The sequence below is a fragment of the Melanostigma gelatinosum genome (genome assembly GCF_949748355.1).
Source record: "Melanostigma gelatinosum genome assembly, chromosome: 2".
NCBI classification, from domain to species: domain Eukaryota; kingdom Metazoa; phylum Chordata; class Actinopteri; order Perciformes; family Zoarcidae; genus Melanostigma; species Melanostigma gelatinosum.
Window position 1 is genome coordinate 16,105,970 of NC_136635.1, and position 26,947 is coordinate 16,132,916.

General features: G+C 40.5%; 4 protein-coding genes across 5 annotated transcripts in view; 2 read left to right on the forward strand and 2 right to left on the reverse strand.

Moving 5' to 3' along the window:
• The first annotated feature begins 2,083 nt into the window (after nt 1–2,083).
• Nucleotides 2,084–3,563, forward strand: polr2l (RNA polymerase II, I and III subunit L). Its single transcript, XM_079285091.1, has 3 exons — nt 2,084–2,212; nt 2,761–2,865; nt 3,260–3,563. Exons 2-3 carry the CDS (start codon nt 2,771–2,773, stop codon nt 3,366–3,368), a joined length of 204 nt encoding a protein of 67 aa, XP_079141217.1. The 5' UTR covers nt 2,084–2,212; nt 2,761–2,770; the 3' UTR covers nt 3,369–3,563.
• Nucleotides 3,564–3,684: 121 nt separating this feature from the next.
• LOC306789233 (cleavage and polyadenylation specificity factor subunit 7-like) lies at nt 3,685–9,557 on the reverse strand. 2 transcript variants are annotated; one of them, XM_079285068.1, is made up of 10 exons: nt 9,511–9,540; nt 8,873–8,965; nt 8,092–8,289; nt 7,776–7,879; nt 7,517–7,662; nt 7,073–7,415; nt 6,702–6,805; nt 5,693–5,837; nt 5,360–5,574; nt 3,685–4,002 (listed from the first exon to the last, which is right to left on the reverse strand). In XM_079285068.1, the coding sequence occupies exons 2-9, from the start codon at nt 8,954–8,956 to the stop codon at nt 5,364–5,366; spliced, it is 1,335 nt and encodes a 444-aa protein (XP_079141194.1). In that variant the 5' UTR covers nt 8,957–8,965; nt 9,511–9,540; the 3' UTR covers nt 3,685–4,002; nt 5,360–5,363. The 2 variants fall into 2 exon arrangements, with proteins under 2 accessions (XP_079141194.1, XP_079141193.1); XM_079285067.1 differs by having other exon boundaries at nt 8,873–9,557.
• A 121-nt stretch (nt 9,558–9,678) lies between these two features.
• sdhaf2 (succinate dehydrogenase complex assembly factor 2) lies at nt 9,679–13,699 on the forward strand. Its single transcript, XM_079285945.1, has 4 exons — nt 9,679–9,786; nt 10,701–10,924; nt 11,463–11,572; nt 12,972–13,699. The coding sequence occupies exons 1-4, from the start codon at nt 9,760–9,762 to the stop codon at nt 13,100–13,102; spliced, it is 492 nt and encodes a 163-aa protein (XP_079142071.1). The 5' UTR covers nt 9,679–9,759; the 3' UTR covers nt 13,103–13,699.
• Nucleotides 13,700–19,613: 5,914 nt separating this feature from the next.
• Nucleotides 19,614–26,947, reverse strand: part of syt7b (synaptotagmin VIIb) — a gene marked incomplete at both ends in the record, with an annotated part of 86,641 nt that continues 79,307 nt past the window's right edge. Inside the window, 6 exons of the mRNA XM_079293485.1 lie at nt 19,614–19,718; nt 21,053–21,252; nt 21,445–21,559; nt 21,878–22,047; nt 22,181–22,448; nt 25,928–26,051. Of these exons, the coding sequence (XP_079149611.1) occupies nt 19,614–19,718; nt 21,053–21,252; nt 21,445–21,559; nt 21,878–22,047; nt 22,181–22,448; nt 25,928–26,051 (982 nt within the window). The remainder of the gene's footprint in view (nt 19,719–21,052; nt 21,253–21,444; nt 21,560–21,877; nt 22,048–22,180; nt 22,449–25,927; nt 26,052–26,947) is intronic.

Consider the following 26,947-nt stretch of genomic DNA (forward strand, 5'->3'; position numbering starts at 1 on the left):
AGGAACTTCTGGTGCAGATTTTTTCATTGTTTTTCAGTACCCTGAGCCTTCCACGTAGCACCTATTGTATTCACATTAGTTTGTTGCACTTATTGTATTCATATTAGTTTGTTGCACTTATTGTATTCATATTAGTTTGTTGCACTTATTGTATTCATATTAGTTTGTTGCACTTATTGTATTCATGTTAGTTTGTTGCACCTATTGTATTCATATTAGTTTGTTGCACTTATTGTATTCATATTAGTTTGTTGCACTTATTGTATTCATATTAGTTTGTTGCACTTATTGTATTCATATTAGTTTGTTGCACTTATTGTATTCATGTTAGTTTGTTGCACCTATTGTATTCATATTAGTTTGTTGCACTTATTGTATTCATATTAGTTTGTTGCACTTATTGTATTCATGTTAGTTTGTGGCACTTATTGTATTCGTATTAGTTTGTTTCTGCACTGTACTTTTGCTCTGGTTTATATGGAAGCCCGTTTCCGCCACTGTGAGGAAAAAATAAAGGTTGCGGTCAGATCGTCATTGACGATGTAAGTCATAGAACTGTACAGAGTGACGATCTGATTCGACCGCAACCGGAAGCGGAAACAGTTCGCAACGTCAAATACAATTTCAGAATAAAAGCACCGTAACTTCATCGAAAGTCGAAATTTCGAGATAGTATCTCATAATTTCGAGATACTATCTCGAAATTTCGACTTACTATCTCATAATTTCGACTTACTAGCTCGAAATTTCGACTTACTAAGTCGAAATTTCGAGATAACAGGACCTTTATTTTTTCCTCACAGTGGCGGAAACGGGCTTCCATAGGGTTTATGCTCTTAGATGCTTGTTTAAAAAAGGAGATGCATTTATGACTTCTGGTGACGTTTAGTTATCTTGAATACCTATGTTATTGTAAGTCGCTTTGAATACAATCGTCTGCTAAATGACTGTAATGTAATTGTGTCGGTTAGCAAATAATTCTGTCTTTTCATCTTCTTTTGAGTGACAGTTTGCTTTCTTCCTGTTGTCATACGGCTGATGTCATCCCTTAAAAAGAAAGCCTTTACTTTCTCTTTGTGTTCAGCAGGTACCGGTAATCTGTTGCTTGCCTTCCTTTCCAAGGTTATGAGGCCTCCACTTGGTCTTGGAGAAAGAGCAGTCCGGGCTCTGACACTCTTCTGAAGCTTTTTCTTCCTTTCTCGACATTTCTTTCTCTGTGCTCTCTTCTCTCTTTCACTGAGGTCTGACACTTTCTTTTTTCTAACTTTTACTCTGTCCTTTCTCGAGCTATCCTTCTCTTTTTTGAGGTATTGCTGCCTTCTTTCAACGTCTGAAACCCGACGTGCCCTTTAGCGCCGCTGCTTTTCTGCAGCAGACAGGGGCGCCATTTCCTGACAAATACAAGCATGCCATTTTTAACAAATATTTTAAAAGTATATAACAAATAGATTCATCATCAATTCATGATGAATACCAACACGCTGGAAACACTACTCCAACACTTAACGTACGTCCACCCTGTTACTGTGTGACGGTAACAGGGGGGACATTTTATGCTAAAGTTAGCCATTACTACTCATGAGATGAAAAACAAGCTAGCACTTAGTGACAACAGAGGAAGATTTTTAGCACATTTATTAACCTTATTTTGAAAATGACTAAAAATGATTGATTTAGACTACGAATAAGCATAACAGGGTGGACATGTTATGGTTACATCATTCAAGCATTCTTTAGACATTGGAACAAAGGTTCATTAAAGAGTGATACTTAGTGTGTGGTTGTGTGGAAATGTTTAACGTTGTATTGGGAGTTTCAAACATTTTGGGCTTCCTATATCAATGAGTTTTTTATAGTTTGTATCCAATAAACTGTATAAGTGTATTACAATCAAACCTTTGAGTAAGTTAGGCTTTTATTTTGAAGGATGATGCTTTTGTTTATAATTTATTTTTATTTTTATAAATAACATTATTATTGTGTTTAAATGATGATTGTCATAAAGGCATGCTGTTACACACTCCGGTACAGTAGGTGGCGGCATGCACCTTAAACGTTGGTTTGTAGTCCGCCAATAAGATAATAAAGAAGAAGAAGAAACGTTGCTTTTGTTGCTGCTGGACAGAACGAGGGAAGCAACAACCACTCTCTCGCTGCTAGTTTCTCTCAGACTAACATAACACATAAGTTTGGGTAAACTTGAGTGGTGACGGTGAGTAAATAATATTTGGCATTTATACACTTGGTTTTGACTTGTAAATAACGAACATTATGTTAATTCGTTGCAACGTGTTATTGGCGGATAACGGTAGCTAACGTTAGCGTTAGTTTACTGTTGTGCTAATCGCGTGGCTACAGTTTAGACCCGATGCTAACATTAAACCTTAATTCGCCAAATAACTCATCAAGAAATACAGCATCAAGAAACACTTCTAAGTACACAAACTATTGTAGGTTAAGACTGATTTTGCATTAATCTTTTAACGTCCATTAAAGCTAAGCTGTGTAGCTGGAAAGTTAATAAAACGTTGAAGTTGGCTAGCTAACGTTAACTAATAACGTTCATTTATAAGCCTAGGTTTACCGCTGACTAGCTACATACTGCATGTTAACTATAATGCTACTTGACGTTACTTGAATGAAACGCAATGGTTTCAGTCAGCGTTACTGGTAAACTGACTGCTAACGTCTGTTATCTTGCCAGCATTACATGTTTCACTCGGCTATGGTTGTTAACAGGGTGCCTCTGTCTGTCCCCAGGTGTCTCACAATGATAATCCCCGTCCGGTGCTTCACGTGTGGGAAGATCGTGGGTAACAAGTGGGAGGCATACCTTGGCCTACTTCAAGCAGAGTATACTGAGGGGTGAGATGCATACCTGATTGTTTTAGTTTCATCTTCAGATGTCACTGGTAGTACCGTTCGTGGCAATATACTACTAAAATCGTGAATACGGATGAAGTCTAAACCAAAACAAGTAAATATGCAACGTGTACAGCAGTTGTGCCAAACGCATCTTCTAGTCGCAGTGAAGTGGAAGTACAACAAACGCATCAAACCTTTCAGCCTATTCATGTTATGTTCATTTCCTCCAAGGTTTCGAGTTGTCTACAGTCAGACTTGTGATGCGATAAATCAGGGCAATTATCTGAGGCCACTTGCGATGCAATCCTTACTATAGTCTACTGTAAATGTTATTCACGCCGTGATCTGTATGCCATGCATTGGGACTAACATTACCTCCTCTCTCCCTCTTAAGTGATGCCCTCGACGCCCTGGGCCTGAAGAGATACTGTTGTCGGCGGATGCTCCTTTCTCATGTGGATCTTATTGAGAAATTGTTGAATTATGCTCCATTGGAGAAGTGATCGTTACTGGCTACCTTCAAGAACAACGTGGACTTTAGGGGCTGTGGCATGGACACATTGAATATCCATGCCACAGCCCTGTTAAAATATTTATGCGACAACAAATGCCAACTCGAGTAGAGACTTGGGTGCACAAATTAATGTTCCATATTTGATAATGTTTTGTTTTCTAAATAAAGCCGTGAAATGACGTTACCAGTATTACTGTTTTAGCCAGTTACTGCAATGAAAGTACAAATATAGGTAATTATTACATCGTTGTGTTCCAGTGAGCAGATGAAATGCACCCTAAATGTCAGAGGAAATAAAACGGATTATATTGTCAGGGAATGTGTTTTCAATCTATAGATTTAATACAAAAGAAAATGATAACAGTACACTGTATTACATAAGTTATTAAGGTGTTCCTGCACATGCAAGCATTGGAATCTGATGATCCAGCAGCAAATCTACATTTTTTTCTTAAAACAGGTAAAAGTCCCAGTATGTACAGACAATGGTTGGAAAAAAAAAAGTACACTTTATACTTTTGGCGATACATCTTCAGTCTCACCTTTAGATTCCTCAAGATTTTTACGCAACAGCAGAAACAAACAAAAAAATCTTCATCTTCACACTTAAACACTCCATCAGTCTGGGGAGGGAAAAAAAAGCATAATTTCAAAGTCTCATTCATACAAATCAAATATGGACTGTAAGAGCCAACAGCACAATAAAGCAAGAGCCTCAGAATGTACTAATCAACTACAGTGCTAAGTGGCAATTTGTACTAGCATCTTATGCCAATTCTTGGGAATCCTAAAACTAAAGAACTTTACAAACCTTGGTATTGATTGAAAATTAAAAAAAGGTTTATAGTTCTGTTAACGGTCTGTCCAATACAGCCTAAAACATTAAAATAAACCTAGAAGTCTGTACTACAGGACTTCTTTTAGAAATTAATCACATGCCTAAAATGACTGTTTTGGACTGAAGAGTCTCATTGGCCAGATATGAGACAACACTGATATCCATATATAAGTTGAGCACAGAAAAATAATATGCATGTGATGTTATATATTCCATCTTAACAAAATTGTATTTTATTCAATAACATTTTAACCACTCTTACATTTGTTACAGTCACATTCCAATGATTTCATAATTGTCTACCTGAAAGACTTCATGACATAAAAACATGAAGCACATCTTGCATCATGTTTGTTGAAGCTTTTTACAAATGGATACATTTTTCAATCATGTAGTCTCATTGAGATCATGAGCTGTTTTGCAAGAGAGACCCGAGTACAGCAGAAGAAACAGACACAGCAAGCAGTCAGGAACACAAGCCCAAACAAAAAGCATCAGAATCAATCACAGACATCTATTAAAAGGCCCAAAATAGCTAAGTTTAATAAAAAGTTTAAATTCATTCAATACGGTGACACAAGTTTTAAGTCTTCTGAAGCTCACTCAATTTATATGGGGCAAAGTACTCGAGGCAGTCTGCTCTACTTCAGTCTTTAGTATCTAGAGTTAGTCCGTCCTGGGATCTGGTTTCATGAACAGAAATGTTGCTGTTGAAAAGTGATACGACATGCCGAGACATTTACAAACAGAAATTATGCTGTAAGCAGTAAGATCATGATTGACGTCCAGAAGGTTGAGCATGGTGACTGTTGCAGAGAAACAAAATCTGTAGGTAGTGGAGCTACTCAATAACTGTTATCACTATATGCTATGATGATTCTGCATTATTGGGGACACCAAGCAAGCGAGCTAAAGGACGTCTTATGAGAGAAACTAACAAACACGGGTATAGCTCTGTGATGTCACACTCCCGTTTCATTTGGACACTTTTAGTTAGGCAGTCTTCTCTGTTGTGGTCTTGATTTACTTCAAAACACAGAAGCTCAATATGATACAATGCACTAAGAACTGTGTAATAATAATAAAACATGCACCGAATAACTAACCGGTGTGTTGGATGGAAAAGTTAAAGGGAGGTTTACCAAGTTAGCGGTATCGGTCTCTGTAATCTCGGTGCCTTTCCCGTTCTCTGGAGCGCTCCTTGTCCCTCTCTCCGCTCCGGGAGCCCTGTCTGTGTCTTTGGGACATTCCTGCACCGTCCCAGCCAGAAGAGTCTTCTCGGTCCCGTTCTCTATCGCGCTCTCTGTCGCGACCCCTGTCCCGGTCCCTTTCCTCTTCCCCAGAACGACTGCTACTCCTGCAGAGAAACGTGCATTTGTGACCGACTTGATCCTCAGCTTGGACACACAAGCTTTGAACGACGACATGTCTGAGAGTCCTGAAGCATAATCACACACACACACACACACACACACCTGTAGCCATAGTTGCCCTGGATAGAGACTAGACAGTCCTTGAGGGAGGTGACCAGGGCTTGGCAGCGTTCATCTCCGAACACTCTGGACTGCTTAATGATGGCGATGGCCGTTAATAGAGTCTCCATGGCAACCCGCAAGTCTCCTGAATGAGCAATTGGAGAAGTGAGATATCAGAGACAGTAAAGTAGTGAAGCACTCCAGCACTCTTTGGGTTACTAAAATAAGTTTTAAAATGACATTTACCCTCCACATAACTCCATGCTACAGGAAGACTGGAAACCCATATCTGTTGATGGTGGTTTTAATATTTTGTTACACTGATGCTTCTCTGTGACAGGAATTGGAAAATAGGATAGAAGAACAAACAGAGAGCATGGCCTTGAGCCCCACTGAATATCAACATGTACAATAAGAGAACTCAAAGATGTTCCAGTCTGAATGATCTAGAGAGGAACTGCAGGGAGGAAGTGGAATAAATGTTGGAACCTGAAAACTACTTTTTTTTTGTCAGCTTTTTATTCTGAGTGATGGGAGTCGTACATTTTCCCCTTTCTCTTCTCATTTGTTTGAAGTGGGCAGGGTTTGGTTGTAAAACAGCGATGTCATGCATTTACATGTGGTTTGCTTGTGTTGCCAGGCCGCTGTCAATCACATCTGATCAAACTACAACCGCACACAGTACTGATGAAGCGGATTAGCCGAGTTTGAGTCTTAAACTCTTATAAATAACAAAGGTCAACTATTTCCTTTTTAAAGTTTTGATTGTTGCTTATTTAGTCATGAATATGGTATGTTGTAGAAAAATATATTGAGACTTAAATTAACTGATAGTGAACGGCACTAACTTTGATTAAAGGGTCCGAGTACTGTTTTATCATTATAAATTATATTGTAAGAGGGTTTCCATGTGTTCGTCAGTAATTGGCAGGGAGCAGTTATTTTTCCACGGAGCCAAATAAGTTCTGATTTTTCTTCTACTCCACAGAATGCGATGAGCTGTACTTACCAGCTGTTGCTCCAGACACAGCCTTGCTGATGGCGCTGCTTGCGACGGCTTTATTTCTGTTCATCAGCTCTTCAAAATCTCTATCTGTATTTCGAGGTGTTTGTCTGAAAGAAAAGCACAGCTTGTTGTTACTAAAAAAAAATGTTTTGCCATAGAAAGATATTTCCATAGTCGCTATGACAAAAGATGCTGAATCTCAATGTGTTGTATTATCCTGAATAAGTTCCATATGCTTTATCATGCTGGTCTTTGCGCTACGTAAAGATTCACTTTCCACAACAACATCATCATCTTATCTAATTGTGAAACAAAACATATCACGGTTCATGGTTTGCAATAGCTTTAAATATTAAAACAGTGTATGATCTCACTTTTGTTGGCTGTAAACTTGGCTGCCGTGCCCGTCTTGTGCCGGGGGGAAGAATGCCGGATTTACATGCAGACTGGGAGCTGGTTGGCTGGGAACATGGATTGGATGAGGAGGGAACAAAGGGGGTGGCATGGGTGGAGGGATGTTTGGCGGCATGTGTGGGAAAGGAGGAGGTGGATGACTATGGTAAGCGTTGGGTAATGGGGGGAACCTGTTTATAAGTGGATGTGATGGAAAAAGTGGAGGTAAAGGGGGGTGACTGGGCTCCTGTGATAATAAAGAGGGAATCCTATCTGAAAAATCAGACTCCTTAGGATCTCTGGAATTAAGACGCAGGGGTATACCTACAGAGAACACAGTGTTTTTGTGAGAAATGACAGTAATACTGACATGTTGCAATATAATGTAAACTCAATAGTGTTTTCAAGATTGGTGGTGATCTTACGTTTATTTGCTACATCCTCAAACACACCGAGGTTCTGGCGAGTTGCAAAGCGACAGTCTACCTTATCCCCATTGAGCTCACATTGGGGTATTTTTTCCAACAATATTTTCAATGACTCTTCTGAGGTTACCACCACTTCAGCAAAGCTGTTAAACACAGAAGAAGAAACAACACATGTATGGCTACCAACACCAAGTCAAAAATATTCACAGGAAATTAGATTATTTTCTTTATAAACATTAAATCTGCAACCACTCACCCTCTTGACTGGCCATTAATTTTGTTCTCAGCAAATTTAATCTCTTTGATGTCCTTCACACCCAATGTTTGAGCCATGCACATGATGTCCTTATCAGATGTCCACTGGAGATAGTCGCAGTTTTGGGAAATTGAGGGTGAGAAAATGACAGGAGGATAGATAGTTACTTGCGCTCTTGATTGTGATAAAGGAACTTATTTCTCCGTCCTGTTTCATCTATTCTTTGCTCCGCAAACCCATGTGGACAAAACAGAAATGGTATTGGACAATACAATAAAAGGGTAATTAATATTAACACAGAGAGGGTGTTACTCACCCAGGGGAAATTTCCAATATATAAAGACAGTCTCCTCAGAGAGTGTCTTCCTTGTTGGATTTTCGCTGCTGTTGATTTAGCCTCCTCTTTAGGTTGCGTCTTGTTAGCCACATTTGTAGTGACTTTCTTGTCCCGATCGACTGAGCCAGTTAGGACAGCATCATAAAGTTCATTTGCTTCAGCAATTCTGTCCAAATCCTGTGTGTGATAGAAAAAAAGCAACAATATCATATAATGTTATATTCTGTTAACCTCGATCCTCAATGTAAAGAGCATAAATGAACTATACACTGCCCGAGGAAATACGAATCCCCGGGCTCTCCTGCAGCTGCAAGAAATGTGGAGTAACATGGGATTGTTTCTGTATTTCCTGGAATTGCCTAAACTACAAGGATCTGTGCACAACATAAAGGCTATGAGAATGGTACTCGATTCAGTGCATTTTCTACTCTGGTGAATAAAACGCACAATACAGCATCACAAGAAGATGGGCTTGATTCTGATAGCTGAGGCTATGGACGCCTGAATAATAAAAACAAAATGAAATGTAGTTTTATTTTTTACTGCAAATACGCTCGTCCATCCAACTATAGTCCTCCCACACAAAAAGAGGGTTAAACTCTGACGTTGAACATGTTGTGATCAGTTAACACGGATTTAAAATGCACAAATATATATTTTAACTTCACTAAAACAAGGTGCTGACAACTATCTAATCTAATGTTGCACTCCTATGCTGCTCTCGCTGATGCATTTGCTTCTACAAAAAAAGATCACTCACATCGTCGTTTTGATTCAGGTCACTGTAAAGATCAATGAAGTCCGTTTTGGAGGTACTTGGTCCGGCTGCAGGTCTAGCAGCCATCCCGTGGGCCTAGGATGGTCCAGTTGATGAAACTGCAGCTCGTTAGGTATGTTTTGTTTTCGGTGTAGTTCGCACATGCACACGTAGCAAATGATCAGTGCATGCTAACAACAGGTGCACTTTCAATATTCGGGATTTGTTGTTAGCGTTGCGCCTTGTTGCTAACGTTAACCAGCTCGAGTCCGCACAAAAATGATAAACTTACATTAACGTTAGCTGAGACAAAATGTGATGATAAACCGAGAATACGACACGCGAACATTAGTCGATAAATTATATTTCAATGATGCTTTCAAAATGCATGCAGGGTCTTTAATGTATGAGCTTAAATTCAAATAGTTTCAGCCTACTGGAGCCTCGCTCTCTTATCAGCTAATGCTAATGATGCTAGTGTGCTAACGCTAATCTTTCAGTACCAGAAGTGCGTCAGGAATATTTCACCGGTTACCAACAGAAAACAACATTTGGTTCCTGCTGCACGTCTCTTTACATTATCATAACATTGATTATCAAAGAAAAATAAATCCTGAATATACACAAACTAGGTTTCAAACCTTAAATGTACCACGCTGGGGGCAATTATGTTTTCAAATGGCCAGCCATGATGGTTACCTTAGCACTACGGCGTCATGTGTGAGACGTATCCGGTCCCCCCTCGATAGTTGTCCGTGTGCTGCTGTAACATGAAACCTGCTTGTGTAATTTTACTGTTTGGTGTCTGACATTCAGACGTCTGCAGCGTTTTGACGGCGGAGAAGCAGTTCACCAAGAAGTCTCTCAACGCTACAAGAACGACGGTTAAAATGCTCTCTTCTGTTGTTGCGAAAAGGGTGAGTTATCTGATAAACGTTACACTTATTTGTAGATGTGTTGCTCGTTCACTCGAGGACATTTGAAAGATCTAACGCTAATTAAAAATATGAAAAAAATATTAAGCGAAATGTAATGGTACCACAAAGCACCATTGTATTACTGTTGTAGTTAAATCAACAGCTTATATTGTTGATATTGTAGCATTAACGTTAACTGTGTCCTGCTGGAGGACAGTGGCACAATCCCGGGGTAAACAGTAGTACAACAGGGCAGCGTGGGACATGACGTTAATTCACCTCTGCTTCGCTCTCTGTTTCGGTGTGACGTTATTGATTTTAAATTTAGGCTAACTACACTTCAGGTTCTTAATCTACTAGAAGGCATGTAAGGCATGTTTCTTTTTTTAAGCCTACTTGTGTGTGTTACATTGATACCATTGTAAATGTATCATTAAGCTCCTTTTCTTGACATTTTTTTGTTGCGCTGTCTTTGCACAATAAAAGCCCCAAACAAAAAAACACGTTCTTCGACACAGCAAAAAGAAAATGCAAAGTATTTAGAGTTTGATGGCAGAGAGAAGTAAGAACAAGAATACCACACAAGAGAGGTAAAGGGGGCAATTATACCAACATATCTAAGGAAAATTGCTGGATAAATAAATATATAGATACTTTATACAGCAATACAAAAACAACCCTACATAAAATCATTTGGTCTCAGTGTGACTCACACTTTCCTTTCATGTAATCGACATGAATCCCCATTGAGATACGAGAGAAAGGACAAAGATTACAACATCACCGCCTTCTTCAAAAGATGTTGAACTGATTACACAGTGAATTAATTGACCCATCACATGGATTTGTAATGAAACCATACAATACAATGTGCTAGTATTTGTCTCAAACCTGTGTGTTTTGTTGTCTGTCAGCTGGTAACAGGTTTGTGCCAGGCAGGCTGGAGACCGGCAGTCACAGGGCTGGTACCGTCTCGTGGTTATCGTGGAGATACGCCAGATGACACCAGGGGAGACCTGATTGAGATCCCTTTGCCCCCTTGGGATGAGAGGCCCGGCGAGCCCACTGACATCAAGAAGCGACGCCTGCTGTACGAGAGTCGCAAGAGGGGCATGTTGGAGAACTGCATTCTGCTCAGGTTGGTCTGTTTTTCACTTATCTGTCTGTCATCCAGCCATACTAGTGACACACTTTAAAGCACTGGTATAGTTCAAGTGTGTTACAAGTGTCAGTTGCACCTTTTTAATATATTTTACATTTTGCCCACTTTGTCATTTAAGTTCACAGTGTAGAATAGGGTGAGGGTGGTGAGAAGTAGGGGTGAACAATTTGAAAAGAGCAGGGTAACAAGGGCAACATTAAGCATGATGATAATCATTCATAGTGATCATAAAAGCACACTTTTCCTCATAGAAAAACATCCCACTGGTCATTGTGAGCAGTGTCCGGAGGCAGGGATAGGAAAACATGTATTCATATCTTGTAGGAACTCCACAGTAGACAGACGGTACAGAGATCAAACCAGAACGCGGCAGCAATGCAACGATAAGGAACACGAAAAGAAAAAGAAGTTCCCAGTGAGCAGTTCATTCACCAGCCGCTCAGATAATTACCAGCAACCATGACTTTCCATTTTTCAGGAAAGACTCAAATGAATTCTTCAATCTCTCTTCCAGCCTTTTTGCAAAGCGTTACCTGAACACAATGAATGAGAAGCAGCTCTATCAGTATGACAGACTGATTAATGAACCAAGCAATGACTGGGACATCTACTACTGGGCAACAGGTGAGAGAATACCTTTATAGGTATAGGGATACCTAATAGTTTCTCCTCAGAGGTTTGACGTTGCCTCTCATTCAGTACAGTAGAGATGATGCATAAGAATCATTCGATAGAGAGCTGGAAACAGATTTCAGACACTGAATGGAACTTGGATATACTTTAGATTATCAGCGCAAAACACGTTCATATTTAATGACAAAAACATTTTGCCTTTGCAATATTAATGTTTACACAAATTTCAATAACAACTGGAATACAATCTGGCCCGGGGCGTAAAGGGGGGGCAATGACCCTTTCTACCGCCCTACTTCTGGCACCCTTGTTCGGGTTACACCCATCTTTGAAGTCAACCTTCATTTTGATTTTGATTTTCGCTGTGACTGCATTTTGGACGGTTGTGACGTTGCGGGGGACACATTCTGTCCACAGACAGACAGAAATATAAACATCTGGCAAAGTGTTTAAAACCACGTCTGTATTAGTTTCCTGTCTCCAGGGTCACCATGATGACACACAGACACGGACTCACGAGGTGAAAGCTATTTCCAGCGTTGCCGTCACGGCTGGTAAATATTTGCTGTTACTTAAGGGTTTTGTGTGAACAGCGACAAAGAAATCAGACTTGCTCCTTTTAAATTCAGTCTGCAACACAACAAAGTGTCGAAGACTCCAGTGGGTATAATAGTGATGAAATGCCTTTTTATTTATTTTTTTAACTGGTAATCATTCATGGCTGATTATGCCGAAATAATGAAATCACTGCTCTGCTTACAAACAAACATCGATTCTGTTGCTGTTTTTTCACCGCTCCTTTTGGCTCGGACTTCATCCTGGGAGCTCATTCACTGTCCCAGTATAACTAACCACTTTGTTCATGAGATTGTCTCTAATTTGATTCAATTATGTGTCTGTTTTGTTGTGCAGAACAGCCAAACAACAGAATCAGTGTGAGAGTAGAGTCAACACGTCCAATTGGCAACACCGCGCAAAAACTGTCGCAGGCAGGCTGACTTCTCTGAAACCAATTCTGCATGAATCATTTCATGCTCTTAAATTATTCGCTGAAATACTTTCCATCTTGAATTAATAAACATAAGATTTTGACCACTGAGAAACTGGGAATGTGCCCCGTACGAGGCATTCAAATGACCAGTTGAGACCTTGGAATCAAGAATCATAATTCTGCTTTCTTGTTACTACAATATGAAACAAACACAAATGTTCAGGAGGAGTTTTTTTCTTATCATCATCTGGCGTAAAGGATCATGTTGAATCACCTTTCAGTTTTATGTTCTCAGCTGGTCCTAAAATAGATCACGGTGATGTCAGAAAGGCTCCCCTGTGTGTGCTCTTGTTCCTCAGCCATCTGTCATAGTTAAACCTGTTCTCTCTGTGCTTACAGAAGCCCAGCCCACCCCTGACGTTTACCAAGGAGAGATCATGGATATGCTGAAGGAGTTCACAAAGAACCGCAAGCAAGAACAGAGGTTAGATGCACCCGGCTTGGAGTACCTGGAAAAGGAAGGCCAGTGAGGTCCATGGCCCTTTGGACCTTCTCATACACTCATTTTGTGTGGGGGCACGAGGTGAAATATCAGTGTCATAACCCACCAGAAACAAATCTCCAGAGCCAGCTGTGTTTTTTTTTCAGTGATTCACAGCAGAATGAACAAAATATTATGGCCTGGAAAAATATCTAGAAGACTACTCTCCAGTACTAAACACCTCTCCATGAAATATTCTCGTCACGGAAGCCTCTATCCTCTTCCAACTCCAGTCAGTCATTACAGGGGGAAGAACAGTCGTGGAAGCAGAGGGAAGTTGGATCGATCGAAAATTGATACAACACAATATTAGCAAGGTGTTCTGAATATATTAACATTAAGTGTATTGTAAATGTTTTATTCAAGACTGTACATTAAAACTGATGAATGTGTGAGATGCGTACTGAGTAAGTCAGCTTTGAAAGATGGAGACAAGCTGACAATCTGTTTGTATACAAGACAGTTAAACAGAAACACATGGACTCACACATGAGTGTAGCTTGTTGAATTGTCATGGTTGTGTTCAATGATGTGACTGTACCTATCACAGACATTATGGGTTATTTAATAAATGGTGATGACTATCTTCTTCTTCTATTCCTATTTTCACATACCGGAGGGTTAAATATCATACTGATGGTTGGTATTTGTTGCATAATGAAGGTTGCCTGCAGTATCGGTACATGGACACATGGTGGAAGCATATCACCTTGCTTTCAGTGACGTCAAACTGAAACACCTGCTGATCTCGGTATCTTTGTGGCAAATGGGTCACCTGCAAAACACACATGTCTCACAATCCTTATCATTCATGCCGGATAAAATGTGAAAACATCAGTCCATAGTTGCCATATTTGTAGGAATCCTTACAGCCTTTATGCAGAGAGTAAAAAACCATCAACAAAAAAAGAACCCGACTAACTACGCTACTGCATTGAGGGATGAAAAGGATGTTAGCCGTGGAATATGCAGTGGGGGTTTTATTACAGCTTTTATGAAGCAAAGCACCGCTGACATTTTCTGTTTAGGTGATTTTTTAAATTAAAGCACACATTTTTTTCTAAAAGCCGTGTAAACAAGGTTATAATTCTCTCCTCACTGGATCACTGTGTGCTGGCTGTGGGGGAAGTTTCTTGCCCGGCCGTGTGTCATGTTGGTTCAGTGGACCCTTGTACTGAGAGCAGAAGGGAAATGCCCTCTGGCCAGGAGATGTGCACAGAATCTCAAAACTGATGACAAGCCTGCTTGTGCACGCCCAGAGAATCATAATGTGCACATGATCCACTGCCTAGGTGTTGCACAAACAAGGCAACCGTACAGCTATGAGACAAACGTTGATGTGCATTTTCTTTCTCGTCACCTTTAAAGGAAACATATGTTGAGTAAGCGTCACAACCTTCAATGTTTATGTTCTTAGCTTATCCTAAAATAGACTCCTGTGATGTCAGAGGGGTTCCCCCCTGTGTGCTCTTTGCTCCTATGCCATCTGTCTCTCCATATATTTTAATAAGCGGTGGAGAGTACATTTACCAAAGTGCAATTTTCTGTTACTGTATTTCCATTTCGGTGACTTTCCAGCTGTACTTCTCTACATTTCAGAGGGAAATATTGTACTTTTTAGTCTACATATGTTTTACACTCCATATTTTGACAACTGTAGTTACAAGCCTCTTTTTAGCTTAAGATTTATCATTAAAAGTATATGACACAATGATAAAATACAATGCAAGATGAAACCACATCCTTCTCAAAGAGGTAAACGTATCCAATATTTCACAAAAAAAGAGCAAATATTAGGGGAAATGTAAATGATGTGGATACTTCTTCCACCACTAATCTCAATGCACAAAATAAACCACTTTAAATCTAAGCCGTCACTGCGGCTGTGGGAATGTCCTGCACTAAACACTATTTATTTGCCAGTAGATACCTAAATCTGAAGCTTATCTGGTGTCACAAATCCCTGCTCTCAAGAAAAAAGGATGCCACCTGTGGATCCCACATGCAGGGCAGCACAAATAATGTCTTTATTGCTCTGAGTGTATGTTCATTTGCTGCCCACGCACACCCACTGTGCCTATCTGTAGCCATGCGTTCCTGTCATCCTCCACTGCTGCTTCCTGTGTCGTGACGGCTCTCTGTTTTATCCTCAGCCCTGCCGTCTCCCTCTGCTCCCCTGGAATTTCACTCCATCTCATGTTATCTTGTTTCTTCTCTCCACCTCCAGCATCTCCAGCCTTCATCCTGTCTTCCCATGTCTGCTGGAGAGTCGTGAGCGGAGGAGCGGCGCAAATGGAAACCGCTCTCACTGGCAAGAGTTACTACATCTGCCAGGTTTAACTTAGGGGATAGATGTGTTAGATAGGCTGGAAAATAAACATTCATACACTTTCTCAACATAACATGCACATATTGTTTTCTGTTAGAGGTTATGTTGTGTTGAAGAAGCAATGAAATGAAGGGTAGGAGGCACAGCAGGCAATTTCCTTAATTAGTCATCAGCACCAATTCCAAAGATCCATGTTAATTACCCTTATGATCTACGTTCAAACTTGAAGAGAGTAGGACATAGAGAGCAAATGTGTTTCCTGCTGTAATAGCTGTGGCTTTATCACTTGAACCATGTATTTGCAATTCAACTTCAACGGAAGGACTTTATGATATCAACACCTGGAATCAGACTAAACTGAGACAGTGAGTTAGCAGCACGTCTCTGTGAAATGAGTTACTTTGATGAAAACGGCACTTAAAGTCTCCCAGTTTATACTCAGATCTTTAAGGTTTTAGATTATAGTTTTACAGTTTTACTTCATTCTGCTACATTTCAGCGAGGTTATTGTACTTTTCACCCCGCAAGATTTACTTGACAGCTGTAGATACTCGTTACCTTTCAGGTAAGGATCGTTTGAAATTAAATCACAGGTTTACCTTACAAAAATCAGTGTCTCGCCGAGACCCCTTGGTTATAGTTGATACGACTTTTTCTCAGTACGATTTTGATTGCAGGACTTTTACTTGTAATGGAGTATTTTTTATATTAACATGTGGTACTTCTAGTTAAGTAAAATATCTTATTACTTCTTCCACCCATGCCTTCGACTTGAACCAACTACACTGAATAAACCTTTTTGTCATTGTATAATAGAAATAACAAAAACAAGCTTCTGAAAAACTCATAACAACACCAGAAGTATCTTTTTTTATATACACATCTATATTTTTATATACACTGTACAGATTTCAAAAAAATAAATGGTTGATATTTAACATTGTGCACACCACAGATGTGTAACTACATAGAGAAAGAGGGGGCTGCATGATACCAAGGACAGACAGATATCAACAACCCCAAATACTGATGATTTTTTTTCATTTTGTTTTTTCATACAGGACACTTCACAATCATTTGTACAGTATATCAATTAAAATGTTGCTGGTTAACCTCTCTGTCTCAAGCAGTGTCCCAAGAGAATGCCCTAAACCGTATTTGGCCAGTGAAGGGTGTAGACATCCACAATTTAGCTTGATTTCATACAACTAAATTGTACCAAACCCTGACTGTTATTTAACCAATATTTAAGTTGCATTGATTAAAGTGACTTTCACTAAGCCTTTGGAATGTAATGCCTTGTTTCTCACACAGGGCCATCAGGAGAGACAGATGACTGTGTTCCTGGTTATTTTGGGATGCTCTGATGCTCTGCTCTGACCTGAGACGTAGCTAACAGTGATGCAAAGAGGTGACGATTACCTCCTGTCTCACCTTCCCCCCCCCTCACTCTGACACTTGGAGAGGGGGAGCACATATGGTGAGGAGCAAGGCGTGGCAGGGTTTATAAGGCACACACAGAACACTTTGTGCCAGAAAGCATGTGTGCACGACGGGGGTGTTTTGGGGGTCAGCTGTGATAGTGCCACCCTTCATTTCTTGGATCAGAAGGACAGCCAGGACAGAAATGTTGCAGAAATGTAGCTGCTTCTGTCTGAACCAAACAATTATTAATGATGGTCAAAGAAAACAGGTTTCATCTGTTGTAAAGCTTGTTTGTGACATTTATTTTCTTTTTCAGCTCATGTATAACAGATTTGCCTCCCTCCCAAACCAAACGTCCTTCTAAACCACACACCAGGAAGATAACCCTGCTAAGAAGAGAGGTTTGTTCCAGCATCGTCAACAAGTGCAGTGATTCTTAAAGAAGTGAAAACTTAAAAAAAAAAGAAAATCTTTGTACATCTGGTTTGTTTCATAAAGAATAAAAACGGTAAACAATGTTGTTCTGTAATAACCTGGCAAAATAGAACTCAGTGCAGATATATATATATATATATATATATATATATATATATATATATATATATATATATATATATATATATATATAGACACAGAGGGACTCACAGTAAATCAAATCACACAAATTCATTTCAAATATCAACACTCACACATGCACACACACACACACACATCCAGCAGACAAAAACGAACAGTGGAATGTAAAAAGATTTATTGTCCTCTCTCGTTTGTTTCATAAATACCTATATGGGACTTGGGGGAGGTCACATTCAGGCAGTGAAGCAAACAACTGGAAGACTGACTTGTTATTGGTAAAAAACCCAAACTAAATTATTTTTTAAACTAAAAATCAGGTCTAATATTGTCCTTGGACATACAGTGCTTTGTAAAAATGTGTATTTATTTGTTGTTATACGATTTCAACAACATTTTCAACATTACATCTTCAACATATTACCATCTGTTACCCTAACAAAGTCATTTATTGCCTGCATACATAAATTGTCAGTTCACCCAAATCATAAAATGTTGAGTGTATCAAAAGGCCAATTTCTAGCTTTTTCCTTTGGACTCACCATCCTCTGTAGTAATAGTAATAATAGAGTTTTCTGAGTTGAATAAAGATCTCACGATTGGAAGAATGGCAAACTCTTCAAAACCTGGTTTGCACAAAGTGGCGATGCATCAAACCAGTGGGGGGGGGGGGGGGGGGTGTGGGGGAGGGGGGTGCTGGGCTGACCTTGCTTCCAATGATTTTCAGATCATGATCTTCCTCAGGGTGTTTTGGCGCTCTCAGGTCTGGTGCGTTCAATGCCACTGTGTGCAAGTGGGCTGAGCAGTCTGTTTACCACCACCAAGGTGATCCTAGACTCAACTGAGCGAACTCCACCTGCCGAGGAACACTCTGAGATGTGGTTCAAAAACATAAGCACGTAAGGGGACCTTAAATTAAGATTTTTTTTGCCAAGGCCATGCAGGAAGTTTTCAGATTTAGATTCCACGATGGAGGTTGTATTAAAATAATTGGTGCATAGATGCTGTTTTCACAGTGAGAAACATTCATTTAGGGGTTTGAGGATTATCCGATAAACCAGAACACTGTTTCTAGAGAGACAAGCTGGCACAGTTGTTGAATTCTTCAAAAGCCATTTCAAATGCTATAATGATCTCTTGACTTGAGGTGTACTTGAGGTGTACTTGAGGTGGCAGCAGTGATTTCAGGGGATCAAACCACAACATATACATCTGAAACTATCTGCCGGGCTTAATACCACTAGAGGTTAGAAAATACTGTCCGTGTGTCTGTGTTTTGGGTGGACTGACCCTGTAACCTCAGTGACCTCCCCACGCCTTCGCTAACTTCAACACCACAAATTCTAACAATACCTTATTTTCATCATCGTTATCAACGGCTATTTTCAACGACATCTTATAGTCTTATCTTAAATGAGCTGTTCAAGTCCAAAATACTCCCTCATTCACTCACACACACACACACACACACACACACACACACACACACACACACACACACACACACACACACACACACACACACACACACACACACACACACACACACACACACACACACACACACACACACACACACACACACACACACAGATGCATTAACCCACACTTCCACATTTATGGAAGCTGGCTTTTTGCTTGTTTTCAGTGTCTGGAAGAACAGGTTGATTCTCTAAGTTCTTTTGAAAAACAAAAAACAAAAAACACAACATTAATCACTTGACTCTTTTTTCCCCTGTCCATCGGGATTTCTTTTCCAAAGAAAAAGTTATTTTTTTGGGGGGGGGGGGGGGGGACACTTGCCCTAATGGACCAGCGATAAATGTTCATATCCTTTTTTTTTGTTGTTGAAGAACTTCAATCGGGGTTACAGCACATCACCCACAGCACGCACATACAACGAAGGGTTCCCGCCAATTCAGACAAAGAGATGAGACGGGGGGGGATCAGGCGGGAATCGGAACTTGACGAGGGTGAAATTTAGGGATGGTGTCACGAGGACTGAGGGCGGAGGATATCAAAGAAGCCTGAGAACAAAGGGTTGACACACATTGCCTGCAGCCCAAGACTGCAGTTAGAGGTGGGGGGGGATATGTGCTGAGGGCAGGGGCTGAGAGGCTGATGCTGAATTCTGAGGGGGAAAACTCTGCAGGCAGGTTGGTTGCTGGATCCCTCAGGCCTTAAGAGCATGCCACTGAGACACAGGATTACGAGGACGACCCATCATGTCTTTCCAGTGTTTTACCTCTGCAGGGCCGCTCTTCCATGAAAGATAAATCTGTGAGAAAGAGAGAGTCAATGTAACCCAAGGTCATAGATTGATGTAATTTGTAAAGAGCTTCCCTCTCCAAACAAACACAGTGAAGTATGAAGTAAAAAAGCATCACTGTGAGTCTTAAGTCTAGCCCTGCTTTCACCACTAAGCCTGCCACTCGAATCGGAATTTAACTCAAATCCCGGGCAGAAAAAGAGCCATTACAGGAAGAGATTTCACTCGCTAAAATACTCAGAGAAAGGCTAATGCTGCTGCTAATGAAGATCAAAGGCTGAGTCTTTAAGTAATTCTCATAGACAGAAACTACTGATCTGTACATGTCGCAGGAAAATGCTGTTCACATGTGTATGAATGACAGAGAGCACAGTGGCTCATCCATGCAGTACACAGCTCAGATTTGTTATTACAGTGTCTGAAAGAAAAAGGATTTGAGTTGAGCTTTGGGTTCTTTCCAATAATTTAGACAGAAATTATACATTTATGATTTGTGTTAGAGCTCTATTCTCCAGTTAAGTTAAATACTGATATGAATGAGTGTGGAAATTCCTAATAATTTCCTAAGACATTTCCTGAAAAGAACAATGTCTTTTGGCAATAATTATAGCTGAATAGAGAGAGTTAAATTGGTACACTTTCAATGAATTAATTCCAATTAATTGCTGAGCAAGCATAGCGTAGACTCTCTCAGTCAGTAAACATCAGGTCAGCAGAACTTGGAAGAATGCCTACCAGGAACAATATCGTTGAGCATGTATGAAGGATTACGTTTCCGATGATGAACGAGTAATGAATGAATATTTAAAACAGAGCAGTTCTTTCTGTTCTTTCTTCTGAAAAAGCAAGTAACTAACTCCCGGACCAAAACCATCTAAACTCGATGTTCTCCAGAACTAGCACAAGGAAACATTCTGACAATTTTTTGGGAAATAAAAGACCTTATCCAGCCAATGACAATACAACAACACACCTATATTGTTAACCCACACATTCACAGGTTCATTCTTAAACTTGGTGTGTGCAACAGGTTTAAACTAGCGGATTTTCTCTTCAGGGCAATCGATCTGTTTTTTACATGCATGTCATGCTTATTTGTTATTGGTGGAAGACGAAATGAAAACAGCTGGTAAACATTCAAAATTAAGTGTTTTTCAGTTTTTCCTCATTCATTAATTTAAGACGCACAAGATGGGTCTGCGTGTTCCAGCAGGGGTCAGTAGAGACTGGCTCAGTGATCAGCCGCTGATGGTCACAGAGTCAGGAGAACACAGAGGAAGAGCAGAAGAAGAAGAAGAAGAAGAAGAAGAAGAAGAAGAAGCGACGAAGAGAGGAGGAAATACCTTTCCAATGACATCATTGCGACTGAGCCTGTCCTTGTCCATGACGGTGATGATTATGGTGGTCTCCCTCAGCATGTGTGCAGGCACGTCAAAGGGGAAGGACTCTTCGAAAACAGGGTTCAGGCAGCGCTTCATCACCACCGTCTTCTTCTTCTCCACACGCTTGTCCTTGTGCATCAACCACACTTTTACATAGGGGTCTGTGGAGAGGGAATGTGCCAGTTTGTTTACAATATCTCATTCCTGTTTCACCATAGTTGAACGCCATGTTAGTTTATGTGCTGTCATGGATTTGATATCAAATAACACAATTTTCTGATTTTCATTTTGAAACAGCGATGATGTAGAAGGGCAAAAATAAAAGGACACGGGAGATGAAGGAGTATCTATACCAGAAGTGCCTCCAATGTCCATGGCTTTGAGGTTGCAGGCTTTGATGATGTTCACAGTGATGGTGTTGGCTGTGGGGTTGTAGCACAGAGACACCAGCAGATCCCCTCGACTCCCCTGGAGAACCAACACACAACAACAGCTTTTTCATCCTCTTTTCACATTGTTGTCCCTTCTGTTGCTCACTGTGTATTTTGATTTCTTCCTCTGGCTGTCTGTGTTATCTCCGTCTACCTGTCAGCGTCTCCATATTGACGAAAGAAGGGAATATGGCATATTCCCTTCTTTCTTCCACCAGCACGCTGCCACATTTCCCCTGAGAGCATCCCGGCAGCCAGTAAATGACATCACCCATTACATTCTGTCCCATCCTCTCTCTCCCTCTCCTCCCTGTTCTCCCCCCCCCCCCCCCCCTCTCTTTTCAGTCTTACTCACGCTGCCATCGCTACATGGTTGAAGCTCCTTCCAGAAAGTCTGCATGTTGACCAGGTCCAGTTTGTTGAGGGGGACGGACACCTCTCCTATGGGGTCATTCCTGCTGAAGCGGTCGTAATCGAGAACCTGCAGGTATAGAGTCCGCTGGACCACCTTGTCATAGGGGAACCCTGAGAAACAACACAGTCCTAATAAGTCACAGCGATGCACATATAAAAGAGACAGCTAGAGAGTGCCTGCATGTGCTATGAATTATTAAGTTCATGTATTATGTATGTATTCGGAAAGCTTTCTCTGGCAAACCTTCAAACAGGAAGGTCTCATTCCAGTGGGGGTTCAGATTCTTCCTCTTTACTTTGGTCTCCAGCTTGTGCTTCTTGTCTGGCAGCAGATAGAGTTTGACAAACGGATCAGAGGTGCCGGAAAAGTCCTTAGCAGGCAAATCCTGGCCTTTGAGAATCTTGACAGTAAGGGTGGAGTCCTGAAAACTGTATCCAACACTGAACTGAACACGACCCAGCTTCTCACACACTTGACCCTCGTGGTCATCTTCCTCCGAACCTGGAGACAACTAAAGAAGACACAAGAGGTAGAGGAGATGAATGTGATGTTGTGTTTTTATTCAACTTCAGGTGGTTGATACCTTTTAGCTACATGAAGCAGTATTTACTGGTTTATTACTGGTGCATTACTCTATTTTGAAACAAGTTACTACAAGATATAAATGTAGGGCTGCTCATAAGATATGCACATTACATTTTCAGGAGCACTTATATCCTCAGAGGGGGAAAAGGATCCTTTCGTACAAAGAACATCTCCCTGAGATTCATTACAAGGTAAGACCAAATCATTTCATTTGAGAGTAGTTTGCTCTTAAGATGACAAATAATATTTAATCAGGAAGTAAACCAGTAGAGAAACATTCCCCAGTTTATTGATTATCTTCTATGATATAAAACATTAAACACACCTCTCAGTATAACACTGTGTAATCAACAGCATCGCCAGTTCCAAAATTACCACATAAAAAAAGCAGTGTGCATGGCACGTACACTACTTTCTCCCACATTGCCTGTTATGCGATAAATTACAGTCAAGCAACAATACATCTGTCTGCGATGATGGCGCAAAAATGATGATGATTCTTAAGTGTCTGAAACATCAATTTACTGCTCACTATAGAGTGAACTACTAAGTGTCTACAGTACGTATGATGATGAGAAGTGAATGAGTGAATGAGGGAGTGATTTGGAGTAAGGAAAGTATAACATCTACTGTTCAATAGCAAATGAACAAACCCAATTTCTTCACGAGGGCCTCTAAAATAATTTACAGACACTTTTATAGCTTCATGAGGAGGATTTATTGCAGGTTTGATGTATTCATCTGTGTTAGTTTTAACCAGGTGTAACGAATGAACTAACAGTGGAGTGTATAAGTGTATAGAAAGTGTAACACCATTGCCCCTCTATCACCAGACGGGTCAAACTCAGCCATATTCACAGCATGTTCACGAACAGATGAAACACTCCGGGGGCACTAATTCTGCACTTCAACATTAAAAAGCCAGCTCCCAACTAGCTAACTAGCATCATGTTTTGTCACATGGCTGCTTTTTACTGTGCGATAAAGGCAGAAATTGTCCATGGCCTAAATTGCTTTTCCCCATTTTCCATGTTGGGCTCTTTTTCTCTTTTTTACCCAGAGTCCACCCTTCTCTTTCAATTCTTCAATTCTCCTCTCTAATTTATTTTTCTGAAACCCAAACATCCCACGTGCAGTCGATGACAAATATTGTCTGTCTTGCAAAAATCCAAATCCAAAAATCCAAAATCCAAAAACTGCAAAAATGAGCCACATGTTGCATTGTCTGACATTTGCCTCCATAACAAGAAACATGGGTTGTAGCACTGTCGTTTATTTTGATTCAAGCCCACATACGCTGTCCTGCTGCTGCAAATACTATACAAATACTTTATACGTGTATCAATCAGCTGCTGAAAATAGTCGCCAAGAAAAACATCGACGATTGTTTGAGTAACATTTGTAAAAGCTCCAGTGCCCTGCTGTTTTAGGAACTTATTTAGCCTTTTTAAAACATGAAATATATATTCGTGACTAACTTGTAAAGATTTTCGTTTCCTGTAAGAATGAATGTGCTTGGTGCTGAGTGCCACAGATACTGAAAACGGGGGAAGTCAGAAAGTATTGAGGGACAGATTAATGCATTGCTGGTTTTGCTCTTTTTATGGGCTTTGTTGACAAATCCCAAATGAAAAAGCTAGACTATCCCCAGCCTCATCCTTCGAACAAATAAAGCACATAAAAACCTCTGCAAATGTGCGGATGTGTGTTGACACAGAGGCAAAGACACGTTCACACCACACTGTCACTGGGCCTGAGAGCACATCAAAAAATGAAAGCAGCAAGAGTACATCTTGATAAGAACCATGCGATGCTGACAGGACCCCCACCCATCCTCCCCAACCCCTATCACATGAGACGCTTGAGGGGGTTGGACGTATATATACTCTAACGTTCAATGCCGTCTCTTTGCATCCCTTTCTCCTCAGTTATAGTTTGTCAAATATAAACGGTATATACTGCCACTGTTTCTATAGCAGCACAAGTGGCTCAAAAGTGCAGGATGGGTATTTTCAGCATGAAAGGACGGTTGTGTAATGTATAGGCGCCTTTGGCAATACTGCCCAGAATGAGTATTATCATTAAGCACCGCCACTGTGAATTCGTCAGACACACCACGAGACCCACATAATTACACACTGCTCATACCCATCGCTGCCATATTCTCGCAGCACCCACAGCGCTGTGTGTTCTTTCACAGCTAATTACCGAACCACGCTGAAACAGGAGCACCCCCCCCCCCTCCCAGTGTCTCACTGCAGGGTGATGAGTACTGTATGTTTCAGTGAGATAAGATGCTGTATGGCAATAACTATAGCAGCGGTGCTCGACAGGTGGGTGAGCTGAGTGGGATGAAGACATTGCTTTCTAAGTGATGAAAGACTTGTGAGGAGGAAACACTTCTCACAGGACTTTGCTGAATCGAACTGAAGTGTGTAGGCTTTCTTTTCTTGCTTTCTTCTCCAGAACGGACACGGCACATTATTTACAGTAGGTGGCGGACAAATAAATGTAAACACCTCATGCAGAAACATTTTTTAAGGATGATTATGGTTTATTGAAACTTATTTTTGTGGCATTGTCCATCATTTCAATTACACACTGCACTCACCAAAGTAACTCCTGTGATCTGGCGGGCAAAGTTAAACCAGGAGGTCATTAAGTAAATGGTGATGTTCACAATGGACAGTTTTGGCAAACCTTGGTGTTGGCTCGGATGCTTGAGTTTTCTCACCCCAGCGGACATCTCTTTAGCAGTACTGCTTTGTTCACAAATCGCACCAATTAATTTGAGAAGTAAAATATATGATCACTGACAGAAGTGACGGCCAACACTACAGAAAAAAGACCAGAGTTTACAGACAGTGGATTTGTAACACTGAACTCTGACTAAATCACATGTTGTTTGAGAGAGCTCATAAAGAATATGAACATACATCTTATTAAAAATACCTAAATATACCATAACAGGAGAAGCTAAGCTGCTGCAAGTTAAAAACAAAGCCGATGGACATAACATGTATTAACATGTATTGCTAAATGTCCCATAAGCTAATATAACCTGAATTTATTACATTGTTCACAATGGCGATTTATTTGTATTGAGCCATATTTTTCGTGTTTTATATTATGTTCGATACACCCGTGATTCATCGCCCACTTCCTTGTCTCAAGGCCTGAATATAACTTTCATCTTAGATTAGGAAAGATGATCATGAAGCACCACTCAAGTCTCTCAGCTGTCTCATTTATTAAGACTTAAAAGGCTTTGCTGACAACAGTCCCCATCGTCTTAATATAGATGAGCTCGGCAATGCAGAAAACACATCAGGAATGAGTTACTGGTGAATCAATAAAACGTATCTGATGGGGCTTCAGATACACTGTGTTGATATTGTGTGTTACCATGAGCTGGTCACTGGTGACGGAGTTGGCCAAGTCAGAAACAGAGGAGTTGGCATCGTGCCGGCGTCCGCTCTCGTCTGGGGTCTGACCTCTGGGGCTGCTGCCTGGTTTGTTACCCGGAGTCCTGTTAACATAGACACAAACACACACATAATTACATAAACATGCTAATAATCAGGGGTCTTTTCCTGTTGCATACTTACATTTCTTCTGTAAACAACAAGGAGTCCATAAAGAAATGTTTTCCCCAGCTTTGGTGTGGGAGAACTTGACCTCGAGCCCATCCAACACCAATTGTGATCCAGGTTTAATGGCCCGACATCAGTACCGGTCCTCTCTAACACTCTCGTGGCTGAATAGAAGCAACACGGTTCCAAAATGTTGAGGAAGCCTTTGCAAGAAAATCTTTTTCCAGTCTTTATGCTAAGGTCCTCTAAAAGGGCACCTGCAGTAGCATCTGTCTCTCAAGGGGTAAGAGGCTGTGGTCAGCCTTACTGTGGACTGCAAAAGTGTTCAAGAAACAATGTCTTGCTGAATTAATATAATTAAAATGAAACATACACCAATGTGAATCTTTCTCCATCACCACCTGTCACTTCACATACAGGCCATCAACCAAAACCAAACTGTACAGTACAAGACCTGTAAAAATAAACAACGATACATCTGACTGATAATCCTTGAAAAACAAATTAAGAAAAAAAAGAAAATACTAAAATTAGTGAAGGGTAAACATGACTCCTGGCTCATATTATGTAACATTTTGGTAAACAGGGAAAATACAAAGATCTGATACCAGTCTAGGCGCATTGACGAATACGACTAATGAGCACTTATCTCTGTGAGAGAGACGGCCAAGAAAGAACAAACAGAAAGAGTCAGAGAGACAGAGATAGTGAGCGATGGAGCAGGTGAGCTGTGAAACACAAAGGTAAAAGCAGAAGTGAGATTAGAAGACACTATTGTGGGAAATATGATCTGAGAAGAAAAGATGCATTTGAAGACTTATCGCTGCACAGA